Genomic DNA, 27,464 nt, shown 5'->3' on the forward strand with positions numbered 1-27,464 from the left:
TGCAAGGCGAAACTGCCTAGTTAAGCTGACTGAACCGACCGATATTTCGAGTCTGGCTCAGCAACGCTGTGAGAACGTTGCTGCATTCCGCCGTCTTCGTCGTCGTCATCGCCGCAGCACCAGCAGCAGCGGCGGCAGCGAAGCCGTACCGCCTACAGCATCACCATCATCAGCGACATCGCGGCGATCTCTCTATCGGCTGCGCTGCTGCGATCGGTGGTTAGTCGCTGCGTCTCTGTGCTGCATGGAACCAGTAGAGGCTGGAACAGAGTGCCTCGCTGCCTACCGATAGCCACGAACCTGACTCTTCTCGTTATCGCTTTTGGTTTGTATCTGTGCGTGACTGAATATTGCCCCTGGGCTTCGTCCGTTATTCACGGATTCAAGTGGCTCATTGCTGGCTTTAGCGTCTTTAGCACTGGCAGTGATCAACGCTACGGGACTTGGCCGTATTCAACCATTACTCTGTTGTGAGTAACAAATGTAAAGGGGAAGAATACCATCCATCTGTCCGCCTGCTTGGGCCACCGGTTCGTATTGTATAGTTTTCGCACTGTAGGTGATCAACTGTGATTGTGACTGACTTACTAAGTACATCTTGAGTTGTCGTTTCAATGATGCTCGTCTTGGTAAAAACAAAAAAAAACTTTTCTCTTGTAAGCCATAAGCCTTTGCAGGCCATTAAAGGGCAACAGTAGCATTAACTTGCAACGACAGCCTAATAGTACTGTTGGTAGCAGCGATACGATTCTACTTCACCATAGAGGTTGTCGAGATACGCGCACACCCGCCACACGGACAGAGAGAAGGACAACGGGTGCCAAAGGCAGACGACTAAAATTACTCACAATAATAATAGCAGTGATAATATTAATAATACTAATAATAACAATTTTAATAATAATAAGTCTAACAAACTACGTACCGAGCCGTTACCGCGGAACGAGCGGAGCGGAAGTCAATCAACAAGTTTTCAGTTCTTTTTCATCTTTTGCGTTGGAACTGTGTGTCGTATGGAGATCTATATCGTAGCTACAATTTCCTGTTTGCTATCAGCTCCATGCATGGACAGATATTCTTTATTAGCACTAATACTACCGTTACAGTTGTGCTAAACGTGTTATCTTTGTGGCCGTTGTCATGTCAACGTACTGTTCGAACACGGAGTAGGATTATCGATTTTACCATCTCGTTTATCGTGCAGTTTTTATAGTTTGTGCCGTGCTATCTTAAACGCTTTTTCACACTTCTCCCTTTGACGGTGAGGACTTAACGCGAATGACTCTACGTCGTGTCAGTGCGTGAACGAGTTACGAATCTAGTGTACAAAAGCTTCGACGGAGGTTACTGCGTGTAATAGTAGTTGTAAAGGTAGTAGTAGTAGTAGTTAATGAAAGAAGCTGCTACTCTATTGCTATTGAGGAAGCCGGACAAGAAGGAAGAAGGGGCTCGCCGTATCTGTTAATAATCTCGCTGATGTTTCTATTAGCGGCGTTAGGAGGTTAGCCAAGCGGCCAGTGAGCAGCGAATGTTCGTTATCATTGGCGGTGTCAACGGCGGCGTTTTCGTCGCCGCCATCGTTTGTCTTGTCTCGTAGAATTTGCTGTTACGAACGCGTTGTTGGCATCAGTCGGCAACGTTGTTGGTCTCTCCCCACGCTTAGGCTGCCATAGGGCTCTCACGTCTGCGTGTCGTCGTCGTCGATCGGAACGTTACCAGCTGTTCTGTTGTTTTGTAGCAGTGACTACTCCTGCGACTAACAGAAGTCTCAAGCTGGGCGATGCAGTGTGCTTGTTTTCGATGTCACATCGTATCGTCACTGGTACGAATACACTAAGGGGAGCTTCATTCCAAAATTCACATAAGTTTTGGTCGAATATTTACGACACTGGGGTATCCGGTGCTTGGCGTGAGTGTGTTTCATGGCGATAGAGATCGGGCGTAAGGCCCTATCCAAACTGTCGTGCTTTCTATCATCGGCCAAGATCAGCCGCTGTGCGTCCCCGCCGCAAAGTCCTCGGGACGATCCGGCCGCCGGTGGCCTGGGGGTGCGTGGAGGCCAGACCGTGGCGGCCCTTAGCATGGAGGCCGAATTCGATGAGATTGAACGTGCCGGGGATTGGCAAAAAAAGTACGTCGACCTGCGACTTCAAAGTACTCCAAATCCCAACCCACTCGCTGCTGAAAGTGGGGTCCTGTTTGCAGAAGCGAAAAAGCTCGACAACCGCAAGCTCAACAGGTACACGGATGTGCTGGCATTTGAGCACTCGCGTGTTGTCCTATCTCGGGGAGATGTAGACTATATCAATGCAAACCATTTAGTCTACGAACGGGCCCGACGAAGCTATATATTGACGCAAGGACCCCTTCCAGAGACAGTTGGACACTTCTGGCTAATGGTATGGGAACAACGGGCGCCTGTCATCATCATGCTCAACAAGATCATTGAAAAGCAACGACTCAAATGTCATAAATACTGGCCAGATTCTGACGAACCGCTTGATATCGAAGAACTCGAACTCAGTGTCGAACTTCTATCTGAGGATGAGACCGATAGCTACATTCGGCGCACGATGCGTTTAGCAGATGGCAAAAGTGGCGATAGCCGCGATGTAATACAGTTCCAGTATACTGAATGGCCAGATTTTGGTGTTCCGAATAGTCCTGACGATTTTCTTGAATTTCTCGAACTTGTACGCGGCTCAGGTCTACTCTCAGGCAGCGAAGGAGATAAGGAGAAAGGTCCTCCGGTAATACACTGTAGTGCTGGTATTGGCCGATCTGGCACCTTCTGTCTTGTGGACTTGGTTCTTAAAATGCTTGAGGATGGTACAGTAAAGGACAATGGCGATATAAATGTACAACATATCTTGTTAGAATTGCGCAGAGACCGAGTGGGCCTAATTCAGACTCACGAACAACTTAGGTTTGCGTATCAAGCTCTCATCGAAGCTTCTAAACGCCAACGTGGCGAATCTACCTCTTCCGCATTCAGAAGTAGAACTTCTTCTGCTGGTGGTAAAAGTAGCCATATCACTAGTGGAAGTAAAGATGTTAAAGAACCAATGGAAACTGAACAGACTGGCTGTAACGGCGATGTCCGGCATCGGGTTGGTGGGCGGCGTTCACGACCGGGCGATGCTGATGAGAATGACGAAAATCGAAAAATCGTTACAGTGGGCACAAGTCAGGACTTTGTCGTTGGTGCGGAACAAAACGACGTTGTTGACGAGGATAATATTGTGCTTCCAACAACAGCAGCTGTTGCAGCAATTGTGGCTCGTGATAACAGCGGTTCCAGGATTTCGAAAACGGCTGCCACGAACGATCGGACAGCCAAGATAGACGGAGAAGCAGCAGTTGAACGAACGTGTAGCAGCAGCACCAGCAGCAGCAGCAGCAGCAGCAGCAGCAGCAGTGAACACATGAACACCAACGGTCCTGAACTCGACGTAGAGACGATGCAGGAAAAAGCTGGAGAGCAGAGGGATGAGGAGCTTCAGACCGAAGCGGAGGAGGGTGGCGAAGAAGAAGAAGGGGCGGCTAGCGACGGCAGTGGCGCTGAGGACGAGGCTTCGTCTCCACAGAAACGCGCCCACCACCGTCTCAGTCTGAACAACTCGGACTCGAAGGAGGAGCCGATCCTGAAGAGAACCAGGAGTCAGGACGAGTAGTGTCTGTGGCTGACGCCTGTAACCAGGCCAGTGGTGCGCGCTATTGCCACTGCTGTACAGAAGCCCTGTGGCCTTCTTGCTAGTTGCTTCACTACGAGTGTGCGCGTCAGCTGAGCCAGGAATCAACCAGAAATCATAAATCGCTACAGCCAATCATGACCATTAGTACCACAATAACCATTATAGCTACAACGAATATTGTTACACAAAAAAGGACAAGAAAAATATCCCACCCACAACATCATAAATCGCGCTATGAAATTCGGTAATAAACAATCGACAGCTAACCCTAATCTGTCCTTCATTCATGCTATAAACAGACAACAAAACAGTGTACGTAATTTCTTTATTAGCGTTTTTATGATAGAATACAGTAGAGCAGATTCTAATCTCCCTCATTGATTAAAAAACAACAATTTAAAAACAGCACGTCCCTCGCATCTTTAGGAAGATGGGCAGGCATATATCGATATCTGTTCTATATGATACATGTACGCACATTCACAGACATACAAAGACGTGCAGACATAACACCGCCGACACGAAACGATGCAAATAAAAAATTGAAAAAAAACTTACAATAAACAATGTAAAAGGAAAACGTGAACACGTTAATAAACCTACCAATGCATCTCATCGTAGGCCACTGTGAGAAACTGCCAAAGGGTGAGAACAGGCGCCACAAGCTTAAATATATGTGGTCAAATAAAATATATATATATATATATATATATATATATATATGTATTACAATAGCACACCAGCCTAAAAGAGTTAATATTCAGGTGTATCTGCTCTGCGTGGGCTCTTGGTAGCATGACGGAAAGAATAAGGTACACGTTGTGTATGTTATTACAGCTATCTAAACTATTTATCGAAAGAGAAAGAGAGAGAAAGAAGTGAGTGGGTGACAGTACCATTAATACACAGGGAAAGAAGCGAAAAAAGCGCCATAACGGCGTTCAAGGATTTTCTATTACATATACGTACATAAAGCTAGATAAACAAAGTGGCCGGATGCTCATAGTCTTTACATACACAAATATATATATATATATATATATATATACTTGCTTCTACGTAGTAGTCGTTTTTCTCAGAGTTATAGGATTTGTTTGCTTTTATAAACTTGCGTCGTGTTTCGAGTTGAAAAGAATCCCAATCCCCCTCCAGCAAAAACAACAAACAAACCTTTGTACAACCAAAGGGAAAGCTTAGTTGTTAGGCCGCTGTAGAGGTTAACGTTAACCGCTAGACCTTTAGCAGCAGGCATGTTTGTGTGTGCGTGCTTATTTGTTCTTTTGTTTTGTTATGTGTGTTTGTACAAAAGCGTCTATATGATCACAATAATTTAAGCTCGCATAATCGGCTTTGGTCATAACCGTATTGTCGTACAAGAAAGTTACAGTGTTGCCGATCAAAATACCATGACGACGTGTTATTACGATCATTTCACTTGCATTTTTTATTGCCAACTATATCTAAAAGCAATACGGCAAATGTGTACCTTTGTGAGTGAAAAGACCTTTGGATAGAAAAAAAATGGTTCAGCCTTTTGCTGCTGTCGAGTTTTTCTGGCCATTATGCCTATTCAGTTCAACCTAAATAGAGAGCAACTTAGCCTTGTCCTACCTAGCTAAATTGATTACAGGAGGACTGATGTGACGATCAACAAAGCGCGATCTACAATTACCGATCGTATACGGGCACGTAATTGGTTCGTTGACGCCTGCAAGTGGGCGATCATTGTAAATGAAAAGCCAGAAATTATCGTAGCCCCCAGCTTCAATTTAGGTAATCGCTCTGTTATTTTTTATTATTAGCCTCGTGTTTATTTCTATCAACGTTTTTCCTTCGTTCTTGCACGGTCCTTGTTGTCAGTGCATTTCCCGACCTATTCATAAATACAATGTTGCTTTTATGCATTTTTTAGTAACATGCCATTGTTCTTGCTCAAACGCGCCTAAGTAATTCACATATCGAAACCGGTGAGTTTAACCCTTTTGCTAATAAAAAAAGCTCTACTAAATGTCATGAACTTAACAATGACGGATGTAAGAAAGAAAGTTCGTCCTTCTTTAAAAGGAAAAGGGAAAACCTCCGTGTTTCGATGCGGCTTTCCTTGCCACGCACAGATATTTACGCACTGTATCTTACTGATACGCACCTGTACCAGTGGTAGCTCTTCGCGTAACATCCACCATCATAGTAATTGCTCCCTCCTTTTTTGCTCCTCTCGTTGCTTGGCCCAGCCCAGCTGCTTTTACCCCAGTGCGATGCCAAAAATAAGTTCGCTCAATCCTGCCATCGCCACCGTGTTCTTAATCAGGCAAATAAATAGTTGGTGTTCCTAATTACGATTATTACGCTACAATAAATTATTAATATTATCAACTATATATAAACAGTTTGTTGAGCGCAACAAATTCTCGTTTGTTCGTTCGTATGTTTCTTGTTGGATAGAAAGGCGCCACGGCACCTTATGAAGCTATCATCTCATATTTAACTGTCACTCGAACTAGGCAGTCGACTAATCTATGACTGGTAACTCCATAGTAACCGATTCATAATGAGCCCATCTTGAACCGTAATACATTGTTCCAAAGGAGGGCAGGCAGACGTGACTGACTAACTAATTGAGTGGTCAAACGGCAATAGAGGATAAGTATACTGATTGATCAATCGACAAATTCTAACTACTGCTGGTTGTTGAAGAGCTAGAGGTAACGTCGGGAGCAGGCATGGGGGAAGCGGCGCTTTGTTTTGTTAAAGTTGCAAGTTGTTATCGAACAATCGTAATTTATTATATCAGCTCATTGACGAATGACGAAGCTATTCTCAAGCAGGTGCTTAAAGAAAATGGACGGCAAAGGATGAATTAAAGCAGTGTAATTCACCGTTATAGCAGCAACAACTAAAAACAATTGGATGACACTAAAAACACACTGAATGGCGACATAAACCATTTATACAACAATAAAATTATAATAACAATAAAAACATCATAATAGAAAATAAAAATATGGAAGGACAAAGTACATAGAACGATTATATGTCGAGCGATGAGAAGGAAACGTCAATGGCTGCAATTACATTTGCCGATAAGGCTATTCAGGACGACCGAAAAATAACAATTAAGTGGCCAAAATCAAATGCTAGCTAGGTACATAACATATGCCTAATTACATCAACCAAAGTATGCACTATTATGTTATAGCAAAAACTGTACCCGAAAGTTAGGTAATAATGGCAACAAGAGCGCGTCGCTTGATACAATTCTATGTTTGGTCAGACTTGACGAATAAAGCTAAATACCCACGTCTATATATTTAAATAGGAAGAGGATCGAAGCGATATCGACACGTGAGTACATATATGATAGTAACAATAATAATTATCTACCTTTGGCGAGTCCGATTTTAAATTGTGTATAAAGTTAAGTAAAAAATGTGAATAACGACAGTTAACATGAACACGAGGAATGATTAGTTAATGAGCCCAAAGCCATATGAAGATGGCGTTAATCCATGCATGCTGAAGACTGTAATTGAAGTAAGACGCTTGAACCGAGAATGCTTACCCTATCATGTCAATGGTTCTCTCGAAAGCGAGCAGATATTTTGACTGAAGACAAAAATTTCGAAAGCGTTTCTAGGTCTAAAAATAAAAATTGTAATTTTTGCATCGATTGACAAATGACGTATGCCAGGCCATACGTCTGAGAAGGGTTGGGCGCTTTTAGGCTGTACCACAGGAGGCCTACGCGTGTAGAATGCGGTGGCAGCCTTCATCAGAGTATGTACATAGCCTTTTCTGTGTAGATATTAAATAATTATTAAAATAAAATAATCGAAGTGCATGATTATGTAATATGTGATGGTGATTATTACCTTGAATTCATATTATGATATAAATATATATCCACACACATCAGCCTAATGACAATGAACTCGAAAACAACTGAAGAGATATAAGTATTTAAAATAAAATAAACGATGTCCCATAATGAAGGAAAAATACCATATATATAAATGGAGAAATGTGTGTTAGAAAGGATACAACACAAGGTGGGCTATACGAAAAATGTAAGCAGATTGACGAAAAAAATATGGATTGGATTTCCTGTACTTAATTTGATACGAGAGAAAGATGACAACGCAGAGTCATAGTAAACATTAAACGACCGCCACTATAACAGAAGAGGACATTATCATAAACGAAAAAATTAAAGACGGAACCTGAACAAATCCATGGGCCGATGTAGAGAAAACAGGAAAGATGACAGAGTAAACAAAAGCCAACGAAGCGAGGAAGTGACTAAAGGAAACTCACCTAAAGGCTTACACGAGAAGCATGGAAGTTAAGAACAATGACGAAAGTAATAATGGTAAATGAAGATGATGACGACTATAATAAAGACATGAACGCAGCAATTGCAGCGGTCAGTGTTGATACGATGAATATAATAGAAGAACAAGAAACTGTGTTCCGGTGTGACTATTTACCTTTAGCGTTATTTTGCTCTTAAGTAGGTAGGAGAAACGGTTATAGTTTGGATATACATAGCATTAAAATGCATTAAGTACTACGAATTCTAACCACATGATCTTTTATCTAGAAATTATTACTAAGACGCTTAGTATGCAGTTGATAACCGTTAGAGTAGTTGCGTTAAATGGGTTTTTACACATTACGGCGAATATATATACATGTACATATATATTTATGTATATATATAGTGCTTTCGCTCAAAACACTGAGAAAGAGTAGGAGGTATTCAAGTGTGTGATAGGACTCGTATGGTGTATATACGTTCAGTCACACAATGGGTGTTGTGTCTTACGTCCAAAGCTTATGCTGATAAGAAAGGCAACAATTGAAACATTTGATTACTACTGCAGAAAACTCGAACGCCCCTGGGTCTCAAAAATGCCCCTGAACAATATAGACATCGAATAACATATTCTGTCTACTCTCAGGTTTAGTTTGAAAGCACCCGCTGCTCCAGAGAAGCCATTTTGCGGACGATGTGTTGAATAGCGTGAACTCACGCTATCTATTTAGTAAAGCGAAGAAAGAAAAGACATAGCTGCAATAATAGCGGCTTGTAAGTGAAAAACCTAATTCTCATCGGCTTGTTCTGAAAGGTAACGTACTATAGGGAATCGGCTATCTTGTAAGGTTGGCGAATATGAGACATTTGCAAACCTTATGAGGTTTGTACGGCTAACGAGATAGTTGTATTTAACCACTTACCTCGACGAAAACAATAGAATAAGGTAAGCCCAATAGCGGTAAACTATTTGGTTAACAAGCATAGTTTTTTTGAGATGTGTCATCTTTCATAAACACGCCGATAGGCACGTAATGGTGGGCGGTAATAGGCTTAAATTTGATTGGAACGCCGCTTGCAGCTATGACAAACTATTTTAGCTTTTTATGGCAAAATCGGGGAAATTTTGCTTTGATAATTCAGTCGTTGGCGAGAGACCAAATTAGGAAACAAAAAAGGAAACCAGCCTACAGCTCTAATTAATAAGGAAATATTTAATCCAACGTACTGGAAATGACTCAGTAGGCTAGAGTGCGCAGGCAGGGGACGAACTAAACGAGCGATATGGCTGTAACTCGACTTCCTAGAAGGCAGTAGAGTTTTACATCAACAGGTCTGAAAAGCGTTGTGGCTTCTTAAGAAAACTCCACCTTAGCTTCTCACAATTTTTAAAGTTTACCCATAATAAGTGAACGATACTTAAGGTCTGTCTCATTTGGGTAAAAAACGACCACCACAAATCTGACCGACTTTTTTACTCTGCTATCTTTCAGGTATTTTGGAAAGTTTCCCTGCTGGCCACTTAAAAAAATCTTTTGCTTGTAACCAATGCCTACAAAAATCATTCTAAAAATATGAAAACGGAAAGCTAATATTTGAAACTATAAGCCTTCGGCGGTTACAAGACTTTCAATAGATAAATTCAAATAAAAGCTGAACTGTGCCTTAAATGTATTTAACACGGTAGAAATTTTCTTCTGCACTGAAAATTGGCAGGTTTTTGAAGCGTCCGTTTTTAAGATTGAAGCTATTGTTAGAAAATAAACACTGCACTTTCTTCACTGATAAGTAGATGTCTCGAACCTTACGTGCGGTACCTAAGCCGTTAGATATTGCTACCTTATTGAGTATGTTAGCTAATATTTGTTGAAATTCGAAGAACAAATTTATTGTATTAAATATACATAATATACGAGTTATGCTGTATAATGTGCGATGCTCGTCATTACTGCAGCAGAATCCTAATTATCGTCCAACTAAATCCAGAGCTTGTTGCGCTCTAGTATTATCAGCAAATACCAATGTTTACTTCCAGTGCTTTCTTACTAATGTTACTATGATTCTATGAGATAAGCAGGTATGGTGCCAGAATGTATTTTCACAGTAAATCTTTGTGATTCATTTAACACAGAATGCGACTGTCCTAGAATTGACTGTAAAATAACAATTCTGGACAACATCTACGCTGTCAAGCAGCTGTCGTTCTGCATCAGTGGCTTTCATGGGCACTTGCTACATTCATTGAAAGGAATATGATTCATCTTATAATAACGAAATACGCAGTCTACCATTTAGGATGCTCATTTGCGTGATACTTTTATCCTAATCAAGTCAAGAATTTTACACCAGCAGAATAAAAGTTCTATCCATTAAGCGCGGCGTCATAAATAAATGAATTTAGCAAAGCCATCATACATGCATATTTGAACCGTTCTGGTGAAACCATCGACACTTTACGTATTTTCCTTAACAGTGCCTGATAAAAACTATCGAGAAAAATTACAAGTTAAACGTAGATTTTTGGTGGTGCAAAATAAAATTGTAATGTGGTAAAGTTTCAATATGCACACTTTTAATAATTGAAAACGGTCAAATTTACCAGTAGTGGGAGGTTCCTATTTAAATACGTTCACTATCCCTCAAACACAATAATAACAATGTCGTATTAATGCCTACTATGTGGCTGGCTCACATATGCTGTAGATGGCACGAAAACTACATTTAACTAAAAAGGCCCTTTCTTTTCAGTCTGCTTGAAGGTTGCTAGAGGCTCAAGGCCAGTGGAAAAAGGACAATGACTTACAAGATCATTACTATAGGTCTTACCTATAGTATAAAGGTAGTACCTATAAAAACACTTGTCCACCTTGACGGAATGTAACTTTTCTTGGCTACTGGAGCATTACAGAAAGCTGTTTAATTACTGCATAGTGACGTGAGAAAGACTTACGGTATAGTTAAAATCCAAATTGTGGAGAGGAAAATGAAATGAGCCGGGTGCAGCTAAAGTATTGGAACTGGTGAGCTTTTAACAAGATGACCAACGCGGACCCGACAACTTCACCAATAGGCATTGGGAAAGGTATAAACGTATAGCTAAGTTTTACTCTCGCTGAGACATCTTTGGCGGCTCGTAGAAAGCGAACCAAGTCACAAGTGGAGCATGAGATTTACCAGTATGAAATATACGAGCACCAGTTATATGGGCACCCAATAGCCGATAACCGTTTTCAGATAATGTTTGGCCTCATAAATACAGTACAACAAAACAAAAATTATGCAAGCTAGACATTACGCTGCAATGGTCATAATCAAAGAAATATCATTATTGGTAATATAATATCATTAATATATGAATATATGTGAAACGGAAACAGTGGTTGCCGAATTAATGAGAAGAATTATAAAAAATATAAAGAACGTGAGCTGTGCGCGCTCGGCGTCGTACTCACGCAACCTCCATATGAATTCTTTCGGTTCTGTTAGCATTGGTAGAATTTCTTTTAGGTATGCGTGTAAGCTAATAGCCCTCCTACTAACTACGAAAATAACTACGTACTAGAAGGATTTCAGATATTTTACCGATGTGCATACAATGTGAATAACAATTCCCACTTTTTTCGAAATGTAGAAACATTCCAACTAAAATAAATTCATAGCATCTTTATCAAAAACTAATCGTTTACGCAAGAAGGTTGTTTACAAGTTAGCTAATTGCTCCGAAACTGCCATCTGCTTAATGTGCTCTTTTTCTTGTAACATTCATTTCACTTTTTTGAAAATAGACTTCTCGGCTTTACTTAAAACAGTAGTTCTAAGAGACGGTTGTGAGATCAAACTTAAAACCTCGAAGTTGATAGAACGACGCCGTTTGAATATATAATTACTTAAGTTCTTGAACTTACAGATAATGGGTAAGTTGATCACTTGGTCCCTTGAAAATGTTAAATCGTATTATCGGCAAGATGACTGCATATCTAATCGCATTCAATAATAATATCAAGGAGAAACCGGCATCAAGGCTAAAGTCATTGTTTTTCGATTTCATGGTGTTTATCATTTCTGAGACACCTCAATCGTGTGCTACCGGACCAATTCTATAATATTTTGTAGAGGTAATGCATAGTTTAATATAGTTTTTGTGTATTATGTATATACTAATGTGTAAGCGTATTCGTGGTCATTGTTTACTTGTGGAGTGGAATAGATAGCTGGTCATCTAAATAGACAGCTTTCCTATACTAAACCAAAGACGAAGAATTTAACCCGATTTATTTAGAGCATCATAATCATCGAAAATGTATACTGATATCTATTTATTATATATTTGCAAAATAGTATTCGATATCCGAAAAATTCGTGAAGAAAAATTCCAGATATTAATACGCAGTTTTTCCATAATAACAACATGCGTTGCACAACTCCTGTGCTTCGTATGTAAATTTCACCGTATGTTCGTATACACGTAACATGTGTTAAGGGAGCAAGAAATTTTTAGATTTCTACAGGCTTTTTTTACGCCCTAAAAGGCACTTTTTAAATATTCATGAAAAATCTATTCCATTATTGCTACAGATTTAGAAACAAAAGCCATTTTATTGACTCCGGTTGCCCACGATGGATTATATTTTACAACTAGATAATGAAGGAAAAGTTGTGGCTACTAAGTGCATTTATTAGCTCGATAGTGTCCATGTCTACAAAACTGGTAATGCGTTAGAGCTCTCATTTTATACGCTTTCTTATGCTTGCCGACAATGGCTAACTCCAAGAATGGACATACTTTCTTTTTTCAAGTACTTTCTCGTTTTTTTCGATTTTATAGATAGCTTTGATTTAATTCTTCAAACTATTCGCGCCATGAACTTCATAAACATGTTGTCCTTGAATCTTTTGAAGCTGTCTATATGGATAGGTTCCGCTATGATCTGATATTGTAATCTTTTCAAGGTATAAACTCGATAATTATTGCCAAAAGAAGAGCTTCTGATTGATAAATGAAAATATGCTTGAAAGTAACTGGCTCTGTTTAATAGGTTAAATGGCAGCGTAACCTTTATCCGGACGTATGTTCATTCAACACTGATGGCCTTATGATGCTTCTGAGTAGGCCGCCTTTTGCGCAGTTCCGCACTACCGTTTAAGTGTGAATAACGGGGCTCGAACCAAAAACCCAATCACTTAAATCTTAATACCGATAACCATATTGAGAACGGGTAATTAAATAAAGCAATTACATACTCAGATTCATTGGAATGAAAAATGTGCAGAAAAAATTAGGAATTGTTAATAAATTCCTCAGCAAAATTTAGCTAGATCAAGTATGGATTTCGAAAACAGTACAACAGTGCCTGAATGAAATCTTGGCTATCGAGTGCGGATAGATTTTTGGAAAGTTACGTTTACCTAAATATTAAGTTGTTACAAACGAATCCGGTGGATCTTATAACTGAGTAAGTTTTAAACTAGCTGGGTTAGATTGATGATATACGTTATAGGTGCGCTTTTTTACTTTTACATGCTCATCCAAGCGCTCTTTCAGCCTATGGATGGTAATAAGTGTTAAACGAACCATGCTTATATATTTGGATTTCCGTTAAAAAATTAGGTTTATTAGCATAAGGCTTTCACCTTCCTCGAACTCACCTGCTAGCCGGGCATAATCATCGTGTTAGATTTTTTAATATCTTCGTTTTTTCTTCTATTTGGTACCTTTTTCCCCAAGGCAAGTCGTTGATTTTGCTTAAGATATGTTATTTGATATTTAGTTGTAGGGCAATATATAGTTGGTTTCTGTTTGTTAAAACGAGAATTAATTAGTGCTCTCCATTGGACCATTTGTTGACTTTTTCACGTTCCCAGTGGTTATCATTCTTTATACACAGTGCTCATTCTTAGAATTCTCAGAATAGATATTTTCCTATTCCTACACATTATAGTGGAGATCTTTGAGGCTGTCTTTATGTGATAAAAAGAACTAAACTACACAATTTCAAAATTAATAGTAATCTAATAATCATTCCGCATTTCAATAAAGCATAAAAATAGAACTACTACTATCATGTTGTTTTATTACTATTATTATTACAATTATCAATATTATTTCATCATAACCAGGTGAATTAAGCTGACATTCGACATTATTCAGAATTACCGATTAGCTATGTAGCTTTACAGCTGCCGAAAAACAATCGTCAACTAAACAAACCTTACTTTATTCATAAGCATAATTACTTTTTTGTGGTAAACATCGGTTATAAAAAACCTACATTCTTTTTATTCTATGTACACTTTTTACACAATTGATGAACATATAGTTAACTAGCACACATTACAGCCAAGCGTTTTGTGTCCGGGAATCGTATTTGTATTCTTTGAAAGGTCTACGCTTTGTTTTATACTTTTTGACAACCGTTTAAACGTACGTTGGATAATAAAGATAACAAAAACGGACTACCCTATTATAATATGCTGTTCCTGATGTTGTATGTGTTGTTGTTGCGGCTGATTTCTCGTTGTTCGGTGAACAATATGTTGCTGAGTCTGGCCTGTCTCGTCAGACACCACCTGCGAGGCATCGATCATTTCAAGTTGCTGATGAATTTGTTGAGTCTGCTGTTGATGCACTTGGCTCTGACGACGATGGAGGGTTGCGGTTTGCTGTTGCTGTTGATGTCCCGATCCCGCGAGTGTTTCCATCATAACGGTTGGTCCTTCTTCCCCAACCTGCTGACCCACAACGACGCTGTTCGCCTCCTCGAGAACAACGCTATCGGCCGATACAACGGCCATTCCACTTACGCCCGTTGGAAGTTCACTACAGACCGGCTGGTCGTATGCGGCTAACACCTGCACATCATATAGAATAAAGATACAGACACAAATTAAAATCTCATGAAGTTGCGTACATTAAGCGACTTATGAGGATTCTTTTCTGAAAACTGCGGGCCCAAATTTGACTTCGTTGTTTTTACGTGATCCTTCTCCTCCTAACGCAAATATTCTCGCAACAAATGAATGATGTGAAAAAGCGTGCGACCTCCGGTTAACGTGTAGGCAAATACACATCTTTTTTAAAATAAAATTGTGATCGTATTATAAAGACTGACACACTTAAATTTTTCTTTTCATCAAAGAGAGATGATCAGGCATATATGCAGAAATGATAATAAAGTTTTCTCAGAAAGCATCTTCGTATACTTTATTCACCTTGAGGTCCTACCTGTCTGAGTTGAAGCAATTTCATTTCCACCTGGGCCGTTTGATCAGAAGACTGGGTGTTGCTACCATTTGCGAGCTCATTTCGGAGCTCATCCGACAATTGGATCACTTGCTGGGCCGTCTATAATTGGCGTATGCACATTTAATATTTCTCTACTATGAATATTGATAGCTTGATAATAACAAGGTATATCATTGGTTCCGAATGCCTTTGAATTCACTGATTGAAGCAAATGAGACTGTGATTTTAAAGATGAACTAGAAGTAAAAGAATGGCAATCCTGTCAATGACGAATTTTTTAGGAGGGTTTTCATACTTCTCCCTAAAATATATATTTGATCTAGTTCAAGTGTGCCACACGTCCCTACCTGGAACATTTCGATAAGCGAGGCGGATTGAGGAAGCATAACGACAGATTCATCTTCAGTGTCTAGGATGTCTCTGGCTGGTGCAGAAAGCGGCGATGTGACGTGATTGTGATGAGAGGACCCAAGCACCTCCACTTTACCTCTACCTTCAACGCGTGGAACCTATAAACAAAATGATGAGTAAAAGAACTTAGTAAGCTATACAGGAGTATATCGATTTACGGCCGTAACTAGTATGGTAAGACATACTTAGATATCGTTAAACTTAGGGTAAAGGGTTGAACTCCAATGAACACAATTACATTTCGTTTCAATTGCTAACGGGCGCAAAACGAAAAATAACGAAATGTAAATCGATTATTTCATGTTCCTTTTCAATCTTAAATACAATTACATAGCAAGGGTCTGTTGATAATTATTCCGGTAATATTTAATACATTTATTATAAAACTGGACTATGATTTCGGGCAAAATAAAACTTCTAAGGTGAAATTCAGCTAAAATTGGTGTCCCTCGAAATTAGAGACTTTTAGACAAAACCTATGTAACAAGATCGACTAAACACGTGCGCTTACTTCGGCATCAAATTTGCAAAATTACGAATAATAGAGAGCTCGACCGATATATTTTGTTACTAAAAGCAAAAAATCTCTGTGTATAGACCTGATAGAAAGACTCAAAGGTATTGGATCGTAAAATATAATAGATATAATGATAATAATTGGGTCAAAATAATAAAAAATAATATTTGCGGTAAGCGTTATTATAAAACATAAGGCAAGCAATTTTTTCTAGGGTTAATATTTTCCAAAAAGGCTTATAGATTAGTGGAAAAGTAATCGGCAACACACAGAGCGCGGATTACACACCTAAGTTTTATTCTAGTTCGCTTGTGGAATCATATGGAGCATTGGTGACGTACATTATTCAAATGTTTATATTCTTGCAAAGGTAGCATAGAGTTACTGCGGGATAAAGCTCTACAATTTAAAATGGTGGACATCACTAAGTATAAACTACTACAGTCCGGGGCTTAGTTTGGAAATAACAACAAAAAGTACTCATGAATAGTCTTAAGAAACATCGAATGATTTGTTTTTAAGAAATCATAGAACTGAAAAATAATTACTATTACTTATCCTTAGTCAGCTCGTTCTCTTTTTAATAGACTAACCTTGACAAGCAAATGGGCTGCACATTGCCTTTTAACCCGCAAACTTTTATGTGGGTCGCACCGCTTAGGCTGAGCCTCGAAAACGCAAGTATACAAGCGAGTTCTATATTTAGCATTACTTTGTGTTGTGCACAATACAAACTCGGATGCGTGCTCGTACTGAAACTGCTGAAGCCACAGGTCAAAGTCAGCCTCAGTGTCCAGCTGAGCGGACACCAGCTTCACATCAACATTGTGTGCAAAATAGAGATGCTCCAGTAGAAGACCTTTTGACTCGCAAGTAAAGCCGCACTCAGCTTCAGGGCATTCTTCAACTAGTAGAGAGCAGAATATCCCATGAACCAGCCACTTATGGGTATTCAATTCTGTCTGACGCGGGAAATTGCTTGGACATTGCTGGCATTGGTGTCGTCGAACGCGTTTTTGTTGCTGTTGTTGTGGCTGTTGCATATCGATCACTTGCGGATGCTGTTGATGATGTATAGCGTGCAGCCCAGCGCCACTTGACGCTGTTTCTTCACCATCAATGGCCTCCACTTCGCCCTCCTCAACGCCAGCCACGTCTTCTGCTTCAGTCTCGATAACTTCGTACGTTTCAACTGTTCCATCCTCCACGTTACGTATTTCTTCCATCATCGTCAATCCGTTGTGTCGTACAACGGCGCAGTGAAAAATACTACTTTCAGGAAGTGCAACTGATTGAGTGTACACGTTCTTCCGAATAAAGCGGTTTCAATATTTATTATACAAGGTACGTTATTCTGTTTGTGCTTCTATGTTTTCGTGGAGATGAAAACACAACAACAAGAACGAAGTGAAATCAATTTGTCCAGTATGAGAGATCGTTTCTGTTGGGTGGACTCTCTAATCAGTAACCGGGAATGACAGACGATCCATAAGGTCGTCGACGCGGTTGAGCAGGGTGTCGATAATATCGCTTGCGATGAATAAGTGCGTTTCATCCAGATCCTATAGAAACCATACGAGATTGAAAATGGCAGTAAAATTAACTATTATTACTTTCAGTAGCTTTCGCAAAACGAAGATAATTCAACTGTTGGATATTATCTTTCTTAGTCCTATTGGATTATAAGTTGCTATATTTAACCGAGTTTTTAGCTTCCCTGCTTCAGCTCAGGAAATCGAACTGCCATATTTACTAGACGAAATATTTGTCATGAATTTGATATATTTCCTTTCTTTTAGACCGAACTAATATTTTTTTTACGTGAATCCGCCTAATCGGTACGTGTCTCAGTATTAAAATTATAAGCTTCAAGTTCGTGTCTTATATATTTGTATTATAAACCTTTGAAGCGTCAGTAGAATTAAAAAATTCGCTTTTTAATGGTACCCAACTTTCTACCTCCACGTAGTATGGCTGTAATCGATAAACAGAACAAACATCTGATCTACTGGCTAGTTTTTTGTCGAGAAATGATTAAGCCATATGATTTAACGAAAAGGCTAACCTGAATGATAAACTTGCGTCCTAATTCCTTGGTGTCATCAAGATGAATAAGGAATTCCTTCATAGCCGGATCGCATTCGACGAGAACGCCTTTCACAACATGTACCATACCGACGGATGTTCAAGTGGCCCAGCGAATTATAAGCCAATCATGAATTCTTTATGGCCTGCGGCATAGGACGAATAGTCCATTATTACTTATGTGTTACAACTATTGAACGCTGGGCAGATTAGTTGTTATAGAAGCGAATTTCTCTGTAAAGTGCATAATTTATTATGGGCCACAAGCCTTGTAAGATCTGATTAAAAAATACATAAATATAAGGACTTATTTATACATATCGTTGAGTATTAAGATGTGCCGATTTCTGCTTCTATTTACCTTCTGAAAACACCTAAAAGTCACGCTAGCTACTCATAACATAATGTAAGCCTAAGGTTTTCCATATAATCAGTCATATGCAAAGCTGCGATTGGTGCAGTTAAACTTCCCTCTGAAGCCCCATATGACGCATCGACGAATACATGATTAACCAAAGTTGTTCATGCTTCCCAAAACCGTGCCGTTATCCATCAAGCTAAAAAAAACACATTAGAAATGTCACCATTGCGCACGTTTAACCTCTTTTTAATTTGCCCTACTTAAAACACTAGTACAATTCCATTCTTCGTACAACACATGCCTATTAGCGATTTTCAATATAACTCCATATTGTTTATTTAGTATTTAAACGTATTGTTCTATTTGAAATGCCGGTTGTTCCATACGAACTTCAAGTAGATTAAAATTTTTTAATTAGGAAGTTATATTCGATAGTCGCTGCTGCTACTGTGTATCACCTGGCATCGGATCTTTGAGCTGTTTGCACTGATGTAACTTTGGACAATACGGCAAAAAGATTTTCATATGATTAGTTTTTCATCAAAAACTGTTCTGTAAACATCGTGTGTCCCGCACACGAGAAAACTATGTTTGCAGTGCCTGTCTGGGTTTCTAGCAGAAGAAGCAATACCCTCGCCGTTTAGGATACTAACACAGGCCACCGTTACGAAACCTTGACCAACTAGGCCGAGCGCAAATTGTGTTACTTTAAGATGAGTTACTATTACTGTTCACACTCGATGAATAACAAGTTTTGACGATAACTTCGCAACCATTCATAAATCGATAGTTTTATTCTAGGCTAGAATCATAAACATATTATGATGATTTTTTCAGGTTTTTCGTATTGGACCCCCGTGTGTTCACAGGGCCTACAAGCCATTTTAAGCAGCGTGCCGAAGCTTATCGACGAAACAAGATTTTTTAATTATTATTATTATTATTTGAAGTCTGTTTGTTAAATTTTATCTATAAAGACATTTTAACTCGATGTGAAGTTTGAGTGAAAAAAAAAAGCTAATGAGCCAAATTTGTTGACTCGTGGAAGAAAAACGTCCAATCATCGTTGTCATACAAATTGTACTTGCAGCTAATTTCGCGGTCATTGAATATTTTGGATCGGTTCAATTATCAATGGGTAAAATTAAAAGTACAAATATTCAGTCAGCAAAGAACATATGCATCACATATAATCGACACTCGATCAAATAGTCTCAGATCGATTCCATCAAAGAGTTTCAGCTTTCCAGGCCAATAGCAAAGCACCAAAGGGAGACATTTTCAAACTATTTTGCCTTATTACTATGGCGTCATTCGATTTTACACTTACATTTTAGCTTATATCTCGTACTAAGTACAGCCGGCACTTCCTATCTTGCCGTCTCGTTACTACGGCTGCTGCCATCGCTGAACAACTACATAGTGGTATTTAAATTTTTTTTTATAGTAGTTTGCGTATGTAAAGTGTCGAAATGGAAAAAGAAGGAGCAGATGCCACTGGAGAGCACGAAGCACTGGTTAGCAGATTCTTCTTCACAACAAAACGGGAAACCCTTGAGGTGTTTTATGTTTCCCAGGGTGCAGTCGCCAATGTTGCTAAGAAGCTGAGAAAAAACGTCCTTCTGATGTAGCTTAACATCAGTAACAAGGATCGAAAGAGATTACCTACGAATTATAGAAAGATACAATTGTCTCATATAATGTTCTTCAGAGTAGATTAAAGGTGATCACGCTGTATCGGAAGCTACGTTTTGCAAAGTGGCTGGCTTCAAAAGCAATAGGGCCAAGAGACCTCGCTTCAACGCTCGAATAAAACAAGCGGATCTTTATTGGGCAAAACGAAGTCAAAAGTTGGGTCGTTGAGAAATGGGAAAAAGTCTATTCCCCAGATGAATGTCATCTAGAGTTCTTTGGCGACGAAAATCGTGATTTTTTTGAAACTGCACGATGCTAAAGATCAATCATCCACCAAAAGCTACAATGTGGCCTGTGATTTATAACAAATCATACATCAAAGGCCAGAATACCAGTATTATGCTGAACTTATCGAAAACAAGATACAGCCTCAGGTACGGAGATGGTTCCGAACGCTCGTCACAGAGCTTCAGGTACCTTTAGGCTACTCGCTGCCCATCACGTTCAAGTGCTGTCGTTGCCTGCTGATTCGACAGATCTCAAAATCGTGGAGTCGCCGATTCGGAAAAACCAGGAAATAACAGATATTCGAGGTTACCGCGAAAAACAATCAGATTCAGTCATAGCTGAGATCTGCATCGGGAGCATGGCTCAAGAGCTGGCGTCAGCTATTACTACAAGATATCGTTTCTATCACGTGGATTGTCGGCAGCTTAAAAATATTTGCTCGTTATTGATATGTAGAGTAGCAGCGTAAAGTACAATAACGCCATTTTCATAAATCAGAAACAGTTTCGCCTTAAGAGTCAAAACTATTTGACTATATTTGATCGTCGATTGGTGAACGAGCTTTCTTTCTTTACTGTTCAATTGGAGACATAATGCTTTTTATTTTGCAACACAAATTTCGATTAGCATTACATACTAAGTGCAATGGAAATGTAATAAACAAAAAAAAAAAACAGGGAATTGCATGCCAACGAAATAGTGGAAATGTGTCGTTGTGACTTAGAATTAATTCATGGATACAAAAATAACAACGCTCGATTTAAAGGCTAGGTACCGTATAGCGCTTTAAGCCAGGCATTGGAAACAATGCGTAAGGGCGAAGTACCGGATGTGAAACTCGAAACAATTACGTTTAGGTCAAATAATTAAGGTAATATTTTGTGATTGCTGTTCTTCAATTATTTCGATGACCGCGATTTGCGCTCTAAAATCTAGAAAGTTTATTTTTTGAAGTTCGGGAAATCTTTCGTGTCAATCAGAGACCATCCGACACTCTCCTGCGTGCCCCGATCGACCTGTATATTACAAGTGTCTTCACTTGCCAACGTGATGCTTGTCGCGACCTAAGCGATCATTCATTTATTTAACCTCGAGTATTGCTAGATGTGAAAATGAATAACGAAATACTTAGGCTGGGAGGCCGATCCGTACCAAAGCCTACGGGACCTCTGCTTTACATCATACCTTGACCAAATTAATAAAAACGTTAGTTGTTGATAGCTGGTAAGAGGTATATATTGTATTTAGAAATGAGGTTAATCCTCCTAAAAACAGATATTCCATATATTTTTTTTTTATATGCCACAAATCTGTCCAGTGATCTATGAACAGTTTTAAGCATCGTAAAAAACTCAGTGTTTCATTTATTATCGATTAAGAATTCAACCTGCAAATGCTAATCTATTGTTTTTCCAAAGTAAGATTAGGAGGCAACACGAACCTAGTTTGAGTGCACTAATCCCAACAGAATAATAACTGCACAGTACGTAAGTTATAAAAAGTCGACACGCTGAATTCATATACCTCGTATATACAAACCAACTTTGGGGATCTAGCCCGTTAACTCTTCAACAATTATTTAACTTGAACAGGAATGCTCACAGGCACGCTTAAAGAACATTTATTTGAACTAAGACCTCGATTTGCAAGTGGTGCTTCCCTTTAAGGTCTATGATTAGTTCGTGAACTATTTCCAAGATTGCTTGCAAAATTGTTGAAATATCGACGAACGCTTTGCTCTTTGTTACGTAGCCGCGAGATAACTGACTCCTATTTCGAATAGCGTACGGAAATAGCAGCACAGAGAAGAAACAATAGAGGCACTTACTCAAGATTGGTTCCCACAGAGCTGTCCTGTTACAGTCTACTTTTACAAATGCGTCGTTAAGTTATCAATTTGCTTGGCTAAAGCAGGCTGAAGAGTTGTTTGTCACTATATAGGCTAGCTAATGTACATTGAGCTGGAAAAGCTAACAATGATTTGTCGATATGTTATTAGTGTGGGCAGTGTCCATCTTTACTAGTAAGATTCTACACGAAATTCTTTACGAGCTACCTGTGCTGGAGGTGCCTAGTGATCGATGTTGGCATATGCCGACACTCGAAATGTGGACTGGCGTACTTTAGTCGTTGAACTTTGGGAGGCGGCTTCTATGCGTATCAAATCTGATTAAAAATAACCAAGCTAAACAGAATCGTTGAGCATACAATTTAAATAGGAACCGTTGTGAACGCATTCCATCAGTGAGGACATCCATGAGAAATTAGCAAGATGAATGCCGTGAGGATTTCCATGTTTGTGATACTAGATGGACTTTTATGCATAGTCTCAGGTAGGAGATATCGCCCGACTTGGGAATCCCTCGACACTCGGCCAGCACCCAACTGGTTTGATCGGGCCAAGATTGGGATCTTTTTACACTGGGGAGTCTTCGCCGTTCCCTCGTTCAATGGAGAGTGGTTCTGGTATTATTGGAAAAGCGGTGACAAGGCATCAATGAAGTTCATGCAGGATAATTATCCGCCAGGCTTCAAATACGCTGACTTCGCGACTTATTTCACAGCTGAGTTCTATAATGCGAGCCAATGGGCCGAGCTGTTCAAGAACGCCGGAGCAAAGTATGTAGTCTTAACATCCAAACATCATGAAGGTTACACCATGTGGCCTTCTTCAGTTTCTTTTAACTGGAACGTCAAAGATGTTGGGCCCAACAAGGATCTCTTAGGTGAACTAGCCGATGCCACAAAGAGCGCCGGTTTGCATTTTGGAGTCTATCACTCGTTATACGAGTGGTTCAATCCAATCTACGAGTCAGATAAAAGGAGTGGCTTTAGAAGGCAAGACTTTGTGAGAAACAAGTGTCTTCCTGAGCTCTATGAGTTGGTTAACAACTACGAACCGGACGTGATTTGGTCGGATGGAGATTGGGAAGCCCCGGCGGAGTACTGGAACACCACGAACTTCTTGGCGTGGCTCTACAATGACAGTCCAGTTAGAGATTCGGTGCTGGTTAACGACCGCTGGGGCATTGGCATACCATGTAAGCACGGCGATTTTTACAATTGCAAAGATCGTTACAATCCCGGTGTGTTCTTACCCCACAAATGGGAAAACGCTATGACGCTTGATCGCAAATCTTGGGGCTATCGACGAGTTATGAACATTAGTGACGTGCTTTCTATCGATGAGTTAGTTGCTACCCTTGTACAAACCGTTAGCTGCAATGGTAACTTATTGGTGAACGTGGGGCCTAGAAAGGACGGTATCATAGACCCAATATTCCAAGAGCGTCTACTGCAAATGGGCGATTGGTTGAGGATCAATGGTGAAGCCATCTATGAGTCAAAGACATGGCAACGTCAAAATGACACGATCAACAAAAACGTATGGTACACATCCAAAGGTGACGTGGTGTATGCCATAATTTTGAAACCAGACAGTGGAGGCCAGGTCCGGCTGGGATCTTTCAACTCAGCTAACGTTGGATCAGCTACGGAAATGACTGTCTTGGGATTCGATGGAAAGTTGACTTTCGCAATTGATTCTGCTGGAATTTCGATCATGATACCGGTTTTACGAAGCCAGGCGAACCAAGTTGCGATAAGCATAAGAATTACAGGGCTGAAAAAGTGTAATCAGTGGGACCTTGATGAGAACTTATGAAGGAACTAAGCTACCGTATGCTGCCAAATATGTGTATTAATAGATTTAATATACTTGATTCTGGAAGTTTCCCTATGGCATTTTCACCCAAAGGGCACTCAAACTTTCCGACTTAAAAAGAATACGTTGGAGCTAGTATCGATGGATTTAATTTATAGGCAGTTAATCCATGTAATTAGATGTGCACAGTTCTATCACTATTTTTATAGTGATATGATAATACGTGGTACACTTAATTTCAAGTCAATGTGCTTTCTACGTTTAGCGACAGAGTAGCGTAATAATGAAGTACATGGGATGCAAAAATCCGAATCATTTTGTCCTTTCTTTGATAGCTCTTTTCCAATGCTAGTTTTGGTGCACGACACACCAGATAAACAGGCATTCATGTAAACGCTGCGTCGCTTTCGAGGGTATTATGAACTTCATTATTTTTATTTTTAAAATAACTACTACATAATTGGTTACGTCAGTAATCAAAGACCAGCTTGTTCGAGTATTTTTATAGCAACAGTACCTCATAAATTTAATATGCTCAAATTCGTTACGACAGAAAATAATGGTCCGTTGACGAAAAAATACCTCGGACATGATCATAGTATTCCTCTGGCGTTACGTAATATTCTGTTTTACTGAACCTGACCGAACCTTTCCTACGTTAAAGTGGTTTATCATACCCAATAAATACACACCATATTCACACTTAGGAACCGCCCCCCACATACGATAATTTAACGTTAGACAGTATGCGCGATAAAATGACAATCCAATAATATAACGTCGGAAAGCTGCTCTTAAAAATTATCACCGACGACAATTGCTTATGTAATCGTCGCTTAACCAGCACTAAAAACAAAAAGCTCAGCATGACCATTCTTGCCATTGCCAATATCCAAATAGCAGGGTATTTTACATTGTCTACAACATCGCCGTTGTTTACTACCTCGGCCGTAGGATACGGTTTTAATGACAGTAGCAACAGCATCAGTTGCTATTATCGCAGACGTATTCACAAGCGATCTGCAGCTAGCAGCACTCCTCCGAAACACCATTGCTAGCGGACCCATTTTGACTAATCACTAATAGTCATAGGCTATTGATATCCACATTGCGATGAGCTAGGGCAGGACAATGGCCATGAATATTGTATTGAATAAATTCATTGTGCGCCCATCACACCTAAGAAAATACAGCGTTTGTGTACGGATTGTGTGTGTGTATATTAGCGTGTAAATGGTGAGATTCACGCGCGTTGAGTTCCCTGACCTACGGACTGGGCTAGCTCTAGATTGTTAGGGTCGTTCAGAAGCTGATTGCTTGAATCAAGCCACTTTAGAGACAGGACGTGATTTTCACCCCGCTGAGGTGCCATTTTATATTCTTCGTGCCGCTGTCGCCATTGTCGCTGTCGTCACTTATACTAGGATTGTTCGTTCTTACCTGTTTTGTTCCCCTGCACCGAGTTGGTTCCGTTTTGACGATAGAATATAAACGTCGATGCCCAGTTGAGGTAATGACACTGAAATGCAGTTTTGGACAGGATGGACACGAATTAGCTGAGATAAAAACGGGCAGCAGGAGCAATCACGTTTGTTCTACCATATAGAAACCGTAAAACACTTGGTTATTGTTTTGAAGTGAGTGATACAAGCAACTATCCAGTCAATACAAAGGTGTCTGCGAAGATAAAGGTGCTGGCCTTTATCACCGCTTGTAAGTACAACAGTACATCCGTATTTAGAATTTATATGGAAGGTACAATGCGTCCTTGGTAATTGAACGAGCTGCAACGGCCGCTGCAAACCGGCTTACTTACAATTTTGCATCGAAAACCCAGAAGATCCCTCGTAAATGCTTGAACCTAATTTCACTTCGTTAATATCCACAGCCAGAAAGAAGTTATCAACAAAGCTTGAGTGTATTTTATTAGGTGTTGTTACAACTCATTATTAGATACAACTATTCGAGTATTACTGCGTAAGTTCTAAAAGCAGTTAAATGTTTGTAATTATTATTTTATTATGGTTTTCACAGCTTAGATTGACCCCTGCCTGGGACCTATAAACGACTATAAATGCGTCCTTTTAAAAATTACTTTTATTTTTGAGCTTACGTTGTTTTGCAAGTCTAGCAGTTACTTCAAACTCTCGTGGCCTAGTTGAGCCAAAAAAAATTGAAAAGAAGGCGCGGAAATTTAAATGGTCTGATCTAGTTTATTGTTACCAAATGTTTCCCGTTAATGTACATAAATGTATCCGGAAAAGCATAAAACTTCAATATGAACTAGAATAATAGAATAAAAATTTGAACTAGAGAAATTAAGTTTAGGCTCCCAGGTTCACTATTACTATAAAATTCATTTTCAGCCTTTGCAGTGTGGCTCAAGACCGTTTGGAACTACCTGCTAGTTCGGAATTCATCGTCGAACATCATTCCGCTGTCCAAATCGTTACGGATATTTTGTTGATGTCGATACCAATTGTAAGATTCCACATCTGCTAGCCTACTCATCCCAAGGAGGACATGAAATTTTTCACTGGCGAAGCTCCTATTCGTCGCTGGTCATTCTTTTGTGGTAATCAAACCGTGTTCAACCAACTCGCGTTCGCCTGCTCACAAGAAGACGAGTGGATATCATGCACAGCGTCAGCCGACTTTTTCTACCACAACGGAAACTTTCGACTCGCTGATGCCAACTTACTCACCGATGAAGCTAGGTTACCTTCTTGAGGATCGCCTGACAGCCTCATCTGAGCCAGCGCATGTCAGCCATGCCAGCATGTCTAATGATTTAGAATTTTCTACAGCAGCGCCGGTGATATTGAAATCATTCACTTCCACGTCCGCCTCACCAGCTAAATCAACAAGCACCTCAAGCATCAGCGCAAATATCACGACCATCACATCAAAAAATTATATTCGGCGATAGTCTGCTACGGAGTGCATAACAGCGGTCCAAGTTGTGAAAATCATCACATCATTCAGAATACGTCCGAGCGGGAACGATTTTACAATTGGGCAAGTAACAGCGAAAACGACCCCAATGAGAGCCCCAACTGTTTAGGCAGCTGTTACCAAACATCAGCGATAATAACATTGTTGGAGGTGAAGCAAAAAGTCTGATTTGAAAAAGGATCTGGAAAGTAAGCAACGGTGGAGTCTACTCGAGAGCAATCTGACGTGTCAGAAATCCAACCAGTATTTGGGCGACTGTTAATGCATTTATTAGGAATTATTCCCTTCTGTTTGCATG

General features: G+C 39.8%; 5 protein-coding genes and 1 long non-coding RNA gene across 10 annotated transcripts in view; 3 read left to right on the forward strand and 3 right to left on the reverse strand.

Moving 5' to 3' along the window:
* The window catches only part of ifc (delta4-sphingolipid-FADS-like protein ifc), a 35,774-nt gene extending 34,767 nt beyond the window's left edge, over positions 1–1,007 (reverse strand). Inside the window, exon 1 of the mRNA XM_086969161.1 lies at positions 926–1,007. The gene's annotated coding sequence lies outside the window, so the exon portion shown is untranslated. The remainder of the gene's footprint in view (positions 1–925) is intronic.
* LOC111262503 (uncharacterized) lies at positions 441–11,469 on the forward strand. Of its 2 annotated transcripts, none has more exons than XR_002681652.2 (2): positions 441–530; positions 10,756–11,469. It is a non-coding gene; the product is annotated as an uncharacterized LOC111262503 (long non-coding RNA). The 2 variants fall into 2 exon arrangements; XR_002681653.2 differs by having other exon boundaries at positions 448–530; positions 9,501–11,469.
* LOC111262499 (uncharacterized) lies at positions 1,491–8,178 on the forward strand. The gene has a single exon (XM_022836805.2). It carries the CDS (start codon positions 1,923–1,925, stop codon positions 3,672–3,674), a length of 1,752 nt encoding a protein of 583 aa, XP_022692540.1. The 5' UTR covers positions 1,491–1,922; the 3' UTR covers positions 3,675–8,178.
* A 2,570-nt stretch (positions 11,470–14,039) lies between the features above and the next one.
* LOC111262500 (uncharacterized) lies at positions 14,040–17,408 on the reverse strand. The gene is made up of 4 exons (XM_022836806.2): positions 16,772–17,408; positions 15,598–15,759; positions 15,230–15,349; positions 14,040–14,856 (listed from the first exon to the last, which is right to left on the reverse strand). The coding sequence occupies exons 1-4, from the start codon at positions 17,405–17,407 to the stop codon at positions 14,461–14,463; spliced, it is 1,314 nt and encodes a 437-aa protein (XP_022692541.1). The 5' UTR covers position 17,408; the 3' UTR covers positions 14,040–14,460.
* Positions 17,409–17,608: 200 nt separating this feature from the next.
* Tfb5 (transcription factor B5) lies at positions 17,609–19,194 on the reverse strand. Of its 3 annotated transcripts, XM_086969167.1 has the most exons (4): positions 19,083–19,192; positions 18,625–18,820; positions 18,244–18,409; positions 17,609–17,740 (listed from the first exon to the last, which is right to left on the reverse strand). In XM_086969167.1, the coding sequence occupies exons 3-4, from the start codon at positions 18,349–18,351 to the stop codon at positions 17,636–17,638; spliced, it is 213 nt and encodes a 70-aa protein (XP_086825293.1). In that variant the 5' UTR covers positions 18,352–18,409; positions 18,625–18,820; positions 19,083–19,192; the 3' UTR covers positions 17,609–17,635. The 3 variants fall into 3 exon arrangements, with proteins under 3 accessions (XP_086825293.1, XP_086825294.1, XP_086825292.1); XM_086969168.1 differs by lacking the exon at positions 18,625–18,820 and having other exon boundaries at positions 19,083–19,194; XM_086969166.1 differs by having other exon boundaries at positions 18,244–18,820.
* A 3,126-nt stretch (positions 19,195–22,320) lies between these two features.
* LOC111262498 (tissue alpha-L-fucosidase) lies at positions 22,321–27,464 on the forward strand. Of its 2 annotated transcripts, XM_086969158.1 has the most exons (2): positions 22,321–23,588; positions 26,578–27,464. In XM_086969158.1, the coding sequence occupies exons 1-2, from the start codon at positions 22,820–22,822 to the stop codon at positions 26,676–26,678; spliced, it is 870 nt and encodes a 289-aa protein (XP_086825284.1). In that variant the 5' UTR covers positions 22,321–22,819; the 3' UTR covers positions 26,679–27,464. The 2 variants fall into 2 exon arrangements, with proteins under 2 accessions (XP_086825284.1, XP_022692539.1); XM_022836804.2 differs by lacking the exon at positions 26,578–27,464 and having other exon boundaries at positions 22,353–24,523.

This window comes from Varroa jacobsoni, unplaced genomic scaffold, assembly GCF_002532875.2.
Source record: "Varroa jacobsoni isolate VJ856 unplaced genomic scaffold, vjacob_1.0 scaffold_669, whole genome shotgun sequence".
NCBI classification, from domain to species: Eukaryota; Metazoa; Arthropoda; class Arachnida; order Mesostigmata; family Varroidae; genus Varroa; species Varroa jacobsoni.

Coding starts and splice junctions, on each gene's coding strand:
- LOC111262499 (XM_022836805.2), top strand. CDS start 1,923: ATGGCGATAGAGATCGGGCGTAAGGCCCTATCCAAACTGTCGTGCTTT.
- LOC111262500 (XM_022836806.2), bottom strand. CDS start 17,407: ATGATGGAAGAAATACGTAACGTGGAGGATGGAACAGTTGAAACGTAC. Junction 15,350..15,597: donor CGCTTATCGAAATGTTCCAG/GTAGGGACGTGT, acceptor CGCCAATTATAG/ACGGCCCAGCAAGTGATCCA. Junction 14,857..15,229: donor AATTGCTTCAACTCAGACAG/GTAGGACCTCAA, acceptor TATGATGTGCAG/GTGTTAGCCGCATACGACCA.
- Tfb5 (XM_086969168.1), bottom strand. CDS start 18,351: ATGGTACATGTTGTGAAAGGCGTTCTCGTCGAATGCGATCCGGCTATG. Junction 17,741..18,243: donor GACGCAAGTTTATCATTCAG/GTTAGCCTTTTC, acceptor TGGTTTCTATAG/GATCTGGATGAAACGCACTT.
- LOC111262498 (XM_022836804.2), top strand. CDS start 22,820: ATGAATGCCGTGAGGATTTCCATGTTTGTGATACTAGATGGACTTTTA.